The sequence below is a fragment of the Choloepus didactylus genome, chromosome 13, assembly GCF_015220235.1.
Source record: "Choloepus didactylus isolate mChoDid1 chromosome 13, mChoDid1.pri, whole genome shotgun sequence".
Taxonomy (NCBI): domain Eukaryota; kingdom Metazoa; phylum Chordata; class Mammalia; order Pilosa; family Megalonychidae; genus Choloepus; species Choloepus didactylus.
The window spans coordinates 13,410,100-13,423,913 of NC_051319.1; the positions used below are offsets into that span (position 1 = coordinate 13,410,100).

At 36.4% G+C, this 13,814-nt stretch overlaps 1 protein-coding gene across 4 annotated transcripts in view; it reads left to right on the forward strand.

The window, feature by feature from the left end:
• Positions 1 to 13,814, forward strand: part of PDE8B (phosphodiesterase 8B) — a 348,197-nt gene that overhangs the window by 308,144 nt on the left and 26,239 nt on the right. For all 4 annotated transcript variants that reach the window (XM_037801656.1, XM_037801653.1, XM_037801654.1 and 1 more), the window contains 2 exons: positions 7,055 to 7,097; positions 10,763 to 10,840. In XM_037801656.1, the coding sequence (XP_037657584.1) occupies positions 7,055 to 7,097; positions 10,763 to 10,840 (121 nt within the window). The remainder of the gene's footprint in view (positions 1 to 7,054; positions 7,098 to 10,762; positions 10,841 to 13,814) is intronic.

Sequence of the window (13,814 nt, forward strand, 5' to 3'; positions counted from 1 at the left end):
TATTTGTCATGCTGGTCTGTGGGAAACATGCCTTTAAACAACCCCTTTCAGTCCTATTTGCCTTCAGTATAGCTCTGATACTTATAATCCCATTAGCAAACAATTGTCACCCTTATCCATTCCCATATGTTTGAATTCACCATCATTAACATATTTGAACATATTAGATTATCATTCTCCCTCACTAATTTCTGTCTATCACTAGGTCCACAGTATTCTACATTTTAAGACACCGATTTTACATTGTTCGAAGAGTTCGTAGAAGTGGTAACATACAATATCTCTTCTTTTGTGTCTGACTTATTTCACTCAGCATTATATCTTCAAGTTTCATTGAGGTTGCCTTATGTTTCAGGACCTTGTTCCTTCTTACTGCTGCATAGTATTCCATTGTATGTATATACCACATGACATTCATCTGTTGAAAGACACTTGGATTGTTTCCATCTCTTGGCAATTGTGAACAATTCCTCTATGAACATCAATGTACAAATATCTGTTCATGTCACTGCTTTCAGATCTTCTGGGATATAGGAGAAGTGGAATTGCTGGATCATAGGGTAATTCAATATCTAGTGTTCTGAGAAACTGCCAAACTGTCTTCCATAGAGGCTTTACCATTACACATTCCCACCAACAGTGAATAAAAGTTTCAATTTTTCCACATCCTCTGCAGCATTTATTGTTTCCTGTTTGTTTAATGGCAGCTATTCTTATTGGTGTGAGATGGTATCTCATTGTGGTTTTGATTTGCATTTCCCTACTAGCTAGAGAAGATGAACATTTTTTATGTTTTTTTTTTAGCCATTTGTATTAACTCTTTTGGAAGAAAACCTTTTCATTTCCTTTTCCCATTTTGTAATTGGGCTGTTTGAACTATTGTTGTTGAGTTGTAGGATTTCTTTATATATGCAGGACATCAGTCTCTTACCAGAAACATGGTTTCCAAATATTTTCTCCCATTGAGTTGGTTGCCTCTTCACCTTTTGTACAAAGGTTTTTGAGGCACAGAAGCTTTTGATTTTGAGGAGTTCCCATTTATCTATTTTTTATTTTGTTGCTTGTGCTTTGGGTGTAAGGTCTAAGAAGCTACCTCCTTTTACTAGGCCCTGAGGATGTTTCCATATATTATCTTCTAAGAGTTTTATTGTGCTGTCTCTTGTATTGAGGTGTTTGAGTTAATTTTTGTATAGGGTGTGAGGTATGGGTCCTATTTCATTCTTTTGGTTATGACTATCCAGTTTTTCCAGCCCCATTTGTTGAAGAGACTGTTCTGTCCCAGTGCTTTGGATTTGGGTTATTATCAAAAATCAGTCGACCATGTATCTGGGGGTCTATTTCCAAACTCCCAATTCGATTCCATTGATCAATGTGTCTATTTTTATGCCAATACCATGCTGTTTTGACCACTGTAGCTTTATAGTAGGCTTCAAAGTCTGGAAGTGTAAGTCCTCCCCTTTGTTCTTCTTTTTTAGGAAATTTTTGGCAATTTGAGACCCTTTCCATGCCAAATAAATTTGATAACTAACCTTTCCAAGTCTGCAAAGTAGGTTGTTGGAATTTTGATTAGAATTGCATTGAATCTGTAGATAAGTTTGGGTAGAATTGACATCTTAATAATATTTAGATTTTCCTATCCATGAGCATGGAATATTTTTTCTTCCTATTTAGGCCCTTTTAAATTTCTTTTAGTAAAATTTTGTAATTTTCTGTGTAGAGGTCTTTTATGTCCTTGGTTAGGTTTGTTCCTAGGTACCTGCTTTTTTAAATTGCTATTGTGAATGAATTTTTTTTTTTTATTGCCTCTTTAGTTAGGTCATTACTAGTGTATAGGAACATTACTGACTTACGTGCATTGATCTTATGCCCCACCTCTCTGCAGAATTTTTTATTAGGTCAAGTAGTTTTGGATTTTCCAATATAAGATCATATCATCTGCAAATAAGGATAGTTTTACTTCTTCCTTTCCAATTTGGATACATTTTATATCTTTGTATTGGTGAATTGCTCTGGCTAGAACTTCTAGCACAATGTTGAATAATAGAGGTGACAGTGGGCATCCTTGTCTCTTTCCTGATCTTAGGGGGAAGGCTTTCAGCCTCTAGCCATTGAGTACTATGCTGGCTGTGGGTTTTTCATATATGCGCTTTATCATATTGAGGAAGGTTCCCTCAATTCTTACCTTTTGAAGTGCCTTTACTGAAAAAGGATGTTGAATTTTGTCATGCTTTTTCAGCATCTATTGAGATGATCATTTGATTCTTCCTTTTCAATTTGTTAATGTGTTGAATTACATTAATTATTTTTTTATGTTGAACCACCTTTGCATGCCAAGAATTAACCCCACTTGGTTGTGGTACATAATCTTTTAATGTGCCTTTAGATTTGATTAGCAAGTATTTTGTTTAGGATTTTTGCATCTATATTCATTAGGGTGCTTGACCTATAGTTTTCCTTGTTTGTAGTATCTTTATCTGGTTTTGGTACCAGAGTGATATTAACTTCATAAAATGAGTTAGATACTGTTCCCTTTTCTTCAATTTTTTTAAAGAGTTTGAGCAGGAATGGTATCAATTCTGTTTGGAAAGTTTGTTAAATTCCCCTGTGAAACCATCTGGCCCTGGGCTTTTGTTTGTAGGCAGATTTTTGATGACTAATTGGATCTCTTTGCTTGTGGTTGGTTTGTTGAGGTCTTCTGTTTCTTCTTGGGTCAGTTTAGGTTGTTCATGTATGTCTTGGAAATTGTTCTTTTCCTCTAAATTGTGTAGCTTGTTGGCGTACAATTGTTCATAGTATCATCCCATGATTTTTGTTTGTTTGTTTCTTTGGGATCCATAGTAATTATCCCCTTCTTATTACTGATTCTGTTTATTTGGGTCTTCTCTCTTTTTGACTTTGTCAGTCTAGCTATTGGTCTGTTAATCTTGTTTATCTTCTCAAAGAACCAACTTTTGGTTTCATTTATTCTATTGTTTTGTTGTTGTTGTTTGTTTGTTTGTTTTGTTCTCCAGCGCATTGATTTCTGCTTTAATCTTTGTTATTTCGTTTTATCTGCTTGCTTTAGGGTTAGTTTGCTCATCATTTCCTAGCCTCTTCAGTTGTTCAGTTATATCTTTGGTTTTAGCTCTTTCTTGCTTTTTGATATATGCATTTAGAGCTATAAATTTCCCTCTCAGCACTGCTTTCACTGCATCTCACAGGTTTTGATATGTTGTGTTCTCATTTTCACTGACCCCTAGATATTTACCAATTTCTCCTTTGACCTACTGGTTGTTTAGGAATGTGTTGTTTATCCTCCATGTATCTGTGAAAGATCTAGTTCTTTGGTGGTTATTGATTTCTAGTTTGATTCCATCGTGGTCAGAGAATGTGCTTTGAAAAATTTTAATCTTTTAAAATTTATTAAGACTTGCTTTGTGCCTCAGCATATGATCTGTCCTGGAGAACGTTGCATGGGCACTAAAGAAGAATCTATATCCTAGCACTTTGGGATGTAATGATCTATATATGTCTGTTAACTCTAATTCATGTATCATATTGTTTAGGTTCTCAATTTCTTATTGGTCCTCTGTCTAGTTGTTCTATCTATGGAAGAGAGTGGTATATTGAAGTCTCCCACTATTATTGTAGACTTGTCTACATATTAATAAAAAGGACAACTCACCAAGAAGAAATAACAATCATAACTATTTATGCACTCAATCAACAAGCCCCCAAAATACATGAGACAAACATTGGCTACACTGAAGGAAGCAGTAGACACATATGTGTAGTTTTATAAGAAGGTGTATGTTTAGTTTTATAAGGTGTTTATTTCATTTTATAAGATGGTGTGTGTTTCGTTTTATAAGAAACTGCCAGACCTTTCTTCAAAGTGGTTCAATTTTATGTTCTCACCAACAATGTATGAGAGTTCTGATTGTTCTGCATTCTTAAAAAAAAAAAAAGGCTTTGTCAATCTTTTTAATTTTAGCCATTCTGGGGGTATATATAATATATAGTTTTTATGTGATTATTCTTTTAAAAGTAAACAAACAAATGTCCCTGAAATCACACACACACACACACACACACACACACACACACATCCAGAATTTTTAGTGCTCTTTAGAGTCAAGGATAATCAGGTGCTTATAAACAAAGCATTTGAACACAAGAACAGCAAGATTTCTGGGAACTTGTAGTACATTAAGTAATTAAAGCTTTGAAATTATGAATTGTTTTCCAAACAAGCTGTCATTCTCCAAGGACTTACTAAGAAATATCAGCTTTGAGCTCTGGCAAGAGCTTCCCAGGCCAAGGACAACGGTTTTTACATTGCAGAAACTGTAGTGCAAAAGCCTCCAGGTTCCTCAGGAACACACAATATCAAAAATTCCCAGTCATAAAGAATATTCTATACTTCAAGCTTTCACAAAAGGAAAAATCAAAAACCCCTCACACTGGAGAGATTGACAGACACTGGGCAATTGGATTTTGATCTTCTCTTTTCTTTGTTTTAGCATGCATATGACAAAACCTTTCCATGATCAAACCTTCTCCAAAATTTAAAGGAAAATTCTATTTCCCAACAGATGTTCTGTGCTGAGCCAGGCGATATTGCCCTCTGATCCCAGTTTACCAAGCCTGGGCCTGGAGCTTTCCTCCAGAAGCCACACTGTAGGGAGCAGTGGGGTATAGAAGAAATGATTTTAAAGCTAGAGGGAGCCCAGTTTGGAAATGGAGTGTGCCCAGTACTAGTTGAGTGACCTAAGCAAGTTAACTTCTCTAAACCTTAGCTTCCTTGTCTGTCAAAAGGAATGATGATATTTCCTCTCTTGCAAGGGTGCTGTAATGATTAGAGATTATAGTTGTAAAGCTGCTAGCACATGGGAAACATGTAAGAGAAGACTGTTCTCACTGAGTAAAGCTTATCCTTATGATCTTCTACCTTCAGAAGGCCCTGTTTCTCATTGCCCATGAGCCCCCTCTGGCTTCCCACTCCAGAGAATAACAAATTACAAAACAACTCATTCCCTATTTATTTTCTCAGTTAGAGCAAATAAATATTACATTGAAAATAACTTGAGTGGAATAACCCGTACCGGGTTAGAAATGACTGGTGGGTTTAGACTTCAGCAGAAGAAAATTCGAATTCTGAAATAATTGTTGCATCCAAGTGCACCGTTAGTTGTAAAATGGGGTATTTCAAAGAGGCAGGTAGATGGTCTGAATTGAGAAACTTCTATAAATCCTAGTACTGCTGTGTGTGACTGGCAGAATGTCCTTAAGTACTGTTCTTGGTGAAAAGGATCAAGAAGTAACCCATGAAATAAGTGTTCGGCAAGCAAGATGGTTGAGGAGTTATCTCCAGGCTCTATTACTTTCAGTAAGAGTGAATACCTTATAGGCAGATGAGCCAACTAGAGGGCTGTGAAGGATGGGTGGGGGTGGGGCGGGGATAGTGTGTTCAGCTCCGAAATTGCCAAATGCAGCACTAATGTGGAGGAAGATGGGCCAGAGCCACCTCAGCAGATGGAAATGGTACCTGTCCATCTCCCATTCTCCCTGCTCCCACTTCTCCCCACTCAATGGCTGGGGCACATTTCCATCCCAGAGACAGCGTTGGACAATGTATTTGCTGGACCTTGTATTTCATCTTGCTCCACTCTAGACAGAACACAAAGCCCACACTGAACTTGCAAGAGCTCCACGGCTCAATTAGCTGGTGATGCTTTTGTATATGTCATCTGTGGAGTCTGAAGGAGAGATATATTGTGAGTCAGAGAGAAAAGCTGAGTATATAAAGATTACTTGCTTCTGAGCTAAAGCTGATTGAAAAAAAATTGCAAAGTATAAGTTTTATTAATTTGGTATAGTATTAGAAATTCATACTACGCTCAGTAGCTTTGTAGCAAATGGTCTTTATTTCTAAAGAAAAAACATAAAACAGTTGTTCACAGAAGAAATAAAAACTCAAAATTATGGGGTAAATTAGTCACAGACATTAGTCACATTATGACCAAGATATAACACAGGTTGGTCATAAAACTGTTTGTATAATTACATGGAATGGACTGAGCAGAATAATTCATAGAAAATCCCTATTTTAACACTTCAGTTTTACATAATTATTTTTCAATGGTTAGATCAAGTTGGAACATTTTGCTTGGATTTGACGTGGAATTTCTAGTAAAGTTGATATTGCTAAGCCATTCTAATCTTCCTTCATAGAGAATCCTCCATACTCAACTGTCTAGATTTATCCCATCCATTGAGTGGCTGCAAATGCTTCATGATCTGAGCAACTGGAAATGGGTGGATTTAGCAGTGAAGCATCATGATTATAAGTGCGATAGAACTAAATGTACCCCATAACAATGTGTTGATCAGTTATAAACACAGGAAATGCAGAACCCCAGAGAAAGCATGTTTATTAATTTTAGTGTTAATGAGTTCATTTTGTCATTTAACAGACGTTTATTGAGCATTAGCACAAAATCACCAACATACACAAAAAATAATGAGGAAGAACCAGATATTAAACTGCATCTAAAGTTAAGATCTCAATGTGAAGAAACTTTGTAAATATCCTCTGTCTATAATTAAGGGGCATTTGAAGAACTTTTTAGAAAGGTTTTTAAAAATCCTGGACTTAAATTCATATTATTTTTATATTACAGAAAAATTTTATCATATGTCTGAAACATAAACACATTAAATATTACCCTTTTTAAAAATTTAACTTTTGTTATAGCTTTTGTCTTTCTGCATTTCTGCAGACTGTCAAAATGAGAATAGCTGACTGGAGCTTTAGATGTCCTGCTTAGAAAGCACATCCCTTGGGTACCTTCCTGCTCTAGGGCTCAGCCTTTCTGTAAGTGTCTGAAAGTAAGAGAGCATTTGTAGTATTACCACTTGGTATACCTCTTTCATCTCTTCATAATTTCTTTGCAACTTCTTGCCTTCTTGAAATCTTCAGAGCTTTTTAACTAAATTATTTGGTTAGAAATAAAGCTAATACCATATGTAAAATCTCTTTCTCTTGTTTTACCAAATTTTTGAACAACTTTAGATTCACAAGATTCATCGTGATTCAGGAGACAATTCTCAGACAGGTGAGAATTCTTCAATTTAACTCTTATACACTTAGGAGGTATTTGTGGGTTCAAGTCTTTAAATTGCTCTGAAGAAGTCTAGATTGACATTCACCACCCCGGACCAGATTGCTAAAATCTGAGTGCTAATCTAGGAAGGTTGGAGAGCCATAAGAACAGAATCCCTTTAAAATTCTTCGAATTGCCATTCCTGGCAACATTCTCTATTGAACGCCTTCTTGGTTTTCCTTCCCTAGCTAGAGACCATGTGTAGCAGATAAACCCAAAATAGACAATGATCCAAAAGTCAGGGGAGGCATGATGTGGTTCAGACATACTGAGTCTTCCCTTTCTTAGCAGTAACCGATGACTATACAGTTAGAAACCGTGGATGGACCCTGGACTGGGGTTCCAAGTCCCACTCCCACACCACTTACTGTAGCCAAGGCTCTGAATTTCTGACCATTGGTTTCCTCACTGGAAAACCACTGGGCTGGATCTACATGAAGAAAGGTCTGAAATTCTCTGATCATCAGAGGAAAATTTCAGTCTGTTATCAAAGTTTTTAAATTCTTGTTCCTGCAAAAATCCCAGCCAACATATTCTCTCCCCTGTTGATGGCTTTTCCCAGCCCCTACCCAAAAAGTCAGACCGTGGGCTGTTTGTTTAGTCCCTCTTTTTGCCTCTAGAATATTTAGCCTTTTCATAAGATTTCATTTAATCTTTCTGAGCTTTAGTTTCTTCATTTGTAAAATGAATTAACAATGCCCATCTTATTGTTTTTGAGAATTAAAGGAGAAAATGTATATAACATCTAGCAGTACCTGGCATTTAACTCTTTAGATATCCTCCTTTCCCTTTTCTTAAAATTTTCTAGGTAAGAACAGCCTGGGGTGACACCGTGACACTTCACACATACACACACACACACACACACACACACACACAGAGTCTCTCTCTCTCTCTCTCTCTCTCTCTCTCTCTCTCTCTCTCTCTCTCTCTCTCTCTCTCTGAGGTGGTTTAGTTAATTTCTTATAGCCTTTACAGTGAGGGCATTATTTTAACTGTCTAATGGTATGAGCTGTACCAGGAACTTTTATAAGCATTTTCTCATTCTCTACAATAACCAGCATTGCCTTGCACATAATACACAATAAATAACCACAGAATATTGATAAATTCAAACAATTTCATCTCAGAAAATATAATTTTACCATCTATAAGCTCTTTAACCTGGGACTATGTACTCTCTACAAGCTTAAATTTCCTCATCAGTGAAGTGGGGATCATGTTATGTAGCTTTCAGAATTGTAAGGATTAAATGAGATAATTTCAATATTTAAGGTTCATAGCACAATGCCTGGTGCATAGTAGGTGCTGAGGAAGTGGTAGCTAATTTTTTATTACTGACGCTGTATCTCTTATTTTATTGAGGACAGCTACTAAATCTCTTTTAGCCTCTTCTCTGATTTAAGTTTTTGATTCATTCTACCAACATCTGTTGAAATGGCTATTAAATGGCTTTACTTTAGCCTTTATTGAAGAATAATTTTTCCAAAATTCTGCTCTTCCTGTTGCTATAGATCTTCTTCATTTTAGCTGGCTTAAAATTAGGATCATCCACCTTTAAATAATCTCTAATACGTGATTAGAATTCAACCAGCCAGCCTGGGCCACAGCATTAAAACTCACTTTCCTACTTTAATTTTTAGAAACTACATTTTGAGAAATTCTTGTGTTCTTTAATATTGAATTTAATCTTAAACAAATAAGATTTGTTTGAGAATTTATATAATTGTCAGATCCCTGAATAGGCAAAAAACAAATATTTTGCGAGTGAGCACTATTGGTTTCTCGGGATTTGAAAAATGCATGTGATGCTAACAATGTATTTTAAAGTACCACTGTCTATAAATGTCTCTAGAGGAAATATTGATACTCATATTCAAGGCCAAGAAAATCATGAAGGCAGAATCTGGAATATTAAAATTAGGCAAAGGAGTAGTAAATGTTTTGTTAAATTAGATTAAGAGAAGGCTCTTCAGCTTTGGTTTTCAGATTAACTTTATAATAGCTCTCCCTTTCACTACATGCTGTGTAACTAAAGTTTAGAATTTGTCAGTGACTTAACCACTTTTTTATTTTATTGAATTGGGTTTTTCACTGTGAAAGTTCAGATAAGAAACTAAAATAAATGGTTAGAACGGTGATACAGAAAAATGTGTAAGACATTTGAAGTAAAAACTGCAAGCAGTAGGACAATATAATAACAGGATCTCATGTGTGTCTAAAAAGAAGATAAATATGCAAATGAACAAATGCAATTTATTATAATAGCCAGCATGTACTAAATGCTTATTATGTGCAGAAACTCTTCTAAATTATATATATATATGTACTCATTTACTTTTCACAACAGTCTAATTAGATGCTATAACTGTCCCCATTTTACAGATGTGACTATTGAGACATGAAGTTAAGTAACATTCCCAAGGTTACACAGCTACTATGTGGCATGGTGGAGATTTGAACTTTGACAATTTGGCTCCAGAACTTGTTCTCTTAAATACTAGGCTTTCTATACCCTTTTTGATGTCTCTAGGACAATTCCTAAAGAAGCAATATTGCTTTTTTTTTCTTTTTTATGGAATATGATCATTTACTGGTGTCTGAGAAATGCATTCTTCCTGCCAGAGCCTGCATGTCTTCCTCCTACCTTAGCACACAGTGTTAGGGTTAAGATTTCTCTCCTTACTCATGGGTTACTCCTATAAGAAGCAAATGCCCTAAAAATGCTTCTGCCCTGACATTTTTTACCCCTTGGTCCTCTCTGATAGAATGTGTTTTTGCTTAGATCTTGCCTTAATGTGACAGCCCATTTTGAGTGTTAAATTCTAAGTCTACAAAGACTTATGCAGATTTTTTTTAAAGTGCTTTTCCCTCTCTCAGAACATGGGGACAAGGGTGAGTGTAGTTGTCAGAAATTATTTGGAATATAAACTGCCTTTACTTCCCTTCCCTTCTTGTGATTGGCAAAATGCATCATTTGATGGACTCACATCTTTGAGGGAACCTAGAAGACCACCTTGGGGTCTGATTTTTGAGAGATACCCAAAATTGGGCCCAATTAATTTCTCAAATTAAATTAAATTCAAAATCTTGTGATTTTCACTAATATTTTATCTCCTCACATATTTCCAAAGAAGCTTCCCCCATCCAATTAAATGTTTCTCCTTCAGTTCAAAATGAAAAACAAAACAAAAGAAGACAAAAACAACTGGTTAGAAAAGCTTTTCAGTTTTCAAATTACTTCAAAACCCCCCCAAAATTGTGTTGATTTATAGCATAACAGCATGTTGACAGTATTGCTAAAATGTCCCCCAAGTTTTAATGTTTACATTTAAAATAATATTTTTTCATGGAACTAAGTAACCCTTGATAATAAATTCCATTACTAAGAGGCAATGTGGTGCCACAAAATAAAGACATCATTTTATGACCAATGCAATTGATAATTGATAATTCTTGATGATTTGAAGAGAAAGTGGCTTACTACTTTTCAAAATTATTATCCAGTGCTTAAAAAGCAAGCTTTTCTTTGGAGAATGAGAAAAAATATGTCCGAGTGTCACCTATGAATGGGCTAGAAACTAACCGCACTCTCTCTCTAATCTGAAATTCTTCAGAGTCTCATTCATTCAGATACAAGAACAGGAGGAAAGAGTCCATTGATGTGAAGTCAATATCATCTCGAAGCAGTGATGGTAAGAAGTTTTTCAGATTTCTTTGACCTTCATAAGCTATGGAAAATGATAAAGGAGTATGTTCAAGAATTCATCAGCATATAAATCCCAAGGAATAGGATTTCAACTAAACTGACTTATTTTTCAATATGCTGAAAGTTTTTGTTTTTTAATACTTTTTACAGCATTTGTTTTCTTTTTGAAATAAGTTTCTGCTCTTTCTTTATGGCCTAACATGTTTTGGACCATATAACCACGCTTATAACTCAGAACTGAAGTAGCCAACCCAATGTCACCCTGAGTGCTAATTGCAGAGAGGGGTCCAGGCTTCCCAACTCCTGACACAAACCCAGTTTTCAGTGTACCTGCCCTTACTTTTCCTTAATAAAATGTTACAGATAACCTCCATGAGGCAAAGCTTGGCAAAACATTTCTACCCTGCAAGGCAGAATTTAGCAAAACATTTTTTGAGTTCTATCAGCCAGATCCAAGTATCTAATAAGATTTGTAGGAAGATGGACGTATCAAGGATGACTCTAAAATTGCATTCCTAGGTACTTGGAAAGTTATAAATAATATTTACATAAATAGGAAACTCTTGAGTTATGGCTAGGTTAGAGATTGAGGAGAAAATGATGAGTTTTATTTCTAATAGAGATATAGGCCTAGGAAGATAAAATCCAATACTGGTCCTTAGGGTGAGAGTAGACTTGGGAGACCTAAAAGTGACAGATGAAGCCATGAGAGCAGAGGAACGTCTCTAAGATGTATGTGTGTGCATGTGTCTAGAATAGAAGGATGAAGAGTCTAAGTCCAAGCCTTGAAGGCACATCTTGAGTAAGAGGGGAGGTGGAGGAAATAGGGCCAATAAGAGAATAGCAGAGCTGGAGAAGGAGCCTGTGAGTGCTTTGTCACAGGAACCAAGACCAAGATGGTATCAAGGGAAAGGATATGGCCAGCAGTGTTGAATTCAGAGATCAGAGTGCTTAGGAGCTGAAAACGGACTAATAGATTTTGCTTATTCATCTAGTTCTTATTTTGCAAATGGGAGGACAGATTCTAAGATTAGGAGGGGATGGTTAGTATCTTAGGGGAATAAATAAGAAAGTCTGGTGAAGGAAAACTGTTCAGTCCTTCAGGTCAAAATGGGAACCTAGTAGGAGGGAAGTGGCTGAAAAAGACACTGGAGACAAGATGGAGAATTCATAGAGCAGAGTTCCACATGGCCTGGGAGAGATTTATACCAAGAATGTAAAATAAAGAATATGGGAAAACAGTTTGGCAGTTCCTCAAAACGGTAAACATAAAATTACCGTATAACCAGGCAATGCCACTCTTAAGTATATATACCCCCAAAAAAATCAAAAGCAGGGACTTAAAATGATAGTTGTATACCAAGGTTCATAGCAGCATTATTCACAGTAGTCAAAAGGTGGAAGCAACCCAACTGTTCTGTTACATGAATGGATAAAAAAAGGTACTATATACATATGATGGAATACTAGTCAACCATAAAAAGGAATGAATTTCCAATACATCCTGCAACATGGATGAGCTTAGAAAGCATGCTAAGTGAAATAAGTCAAACACAAAAGGACAGATAATGTATATGTTAGTCTGCTAAAGCTTATGGAATGCAATATACCAGAAATAGACTGGCTTTTAACAAGGGAATTTATTAACTTACAAGTTTACAGTTCTGAGGGCATGAAAAATGTCCAAATTAAGGCATCAACAGGATGATACCTGGATTGTGAAGACTGGCTACTGGTGAGCTTGGGCTCCTTTGTCACATAGAAAGGCACATGGTGATGTCTGCTGGTTCTTCTCTCCCAGATTTCGTTGCTTCCACTTTCTGGCTTCAGTGGCCTCCTCGATTAGCTTCTCTGGGGCTTTTCTCCGTGTGTCTTCTTTCCTCTTATAAAGGATTCCAGTAAGAGGAATAAGACCCACCTTGAATGAGGTGGGTCACATCTCAGTTGAAATAACCTAATCAAAAGCGCCCACCTACCATAGGTCTGCACCCACAGGAATGGACTAAAAGCACATGGCCTTTTCTGGAGTACACACAATTTCAAACCATCACAATATATGATTCCACTTATATGAAATATCTGGAATAAGCAAATTCATGGAGACAGAAAGTAGATTATAGGTTATCAGAGGCTGGGGGGAGGGGGGTGGGGAGTTACCGCTTAATGGGTAAAGAGTTTCTGTTCTAGGCAATGAAAAAGTTTTAGTAGTAGAAGGTAGTGATGGTAGCACAACAGTGTAAAAGTAATGCCATAGAATTGCATGCTTGAAAATGGTTAAAACAGCAAATTTTATGATATATGTGTATGTGATTTATAGATCACCACAATTAAAAAAAGGAAAATATGGATTAAAATATTTTGAGATGGATTGAAAGACAGAAAAATTTAGATAGAAAGAATGATGGATGAGGAGTTGGGTGGATTGGATTAGCCCAATTTTTGGAGTAGAGTTGGAGATGGGCTCATCTTCTTATCCAGAGCATGGGGGAAGTGGAGGTTGAATAGTATAGTAGTCACAATTGCTGTAGTACTGGCAGCAAGAGTTGACTACAAAGATGGCGGAGCAGCAGGCAGGCTCTGTTGATAGAGTTATCCCATCTATAAAATGGGGGTTCCATCTCTTCTGCCTGACTCGAAGGGAGTAGCAGAAAGATCTGATGAGAACAGGCTTTTAACATAAAGCTTTTACTTTTGAATTTTGAGCCACACATTAGCATTAATGCTTCAAAAAATATAAAATTAAAATTACTTTTCAAATGAATGTTTCTAAAAATGAGAGCTAGAGCCACCAAGGGTACTAGGTGTTAAGAACCAAAAGGCTCAGGGAAGGGGAGTGACTGGCCCTGATTCCTGCTGAGAGTAGGCTGTCTTCTACCCTCCTCTTGAACCATGAACCATGCCTCCCCTCCCTCATTGCAGTTATCCAGTTATGTGGCCATTAGCTTAGCACTGAAAGTGAT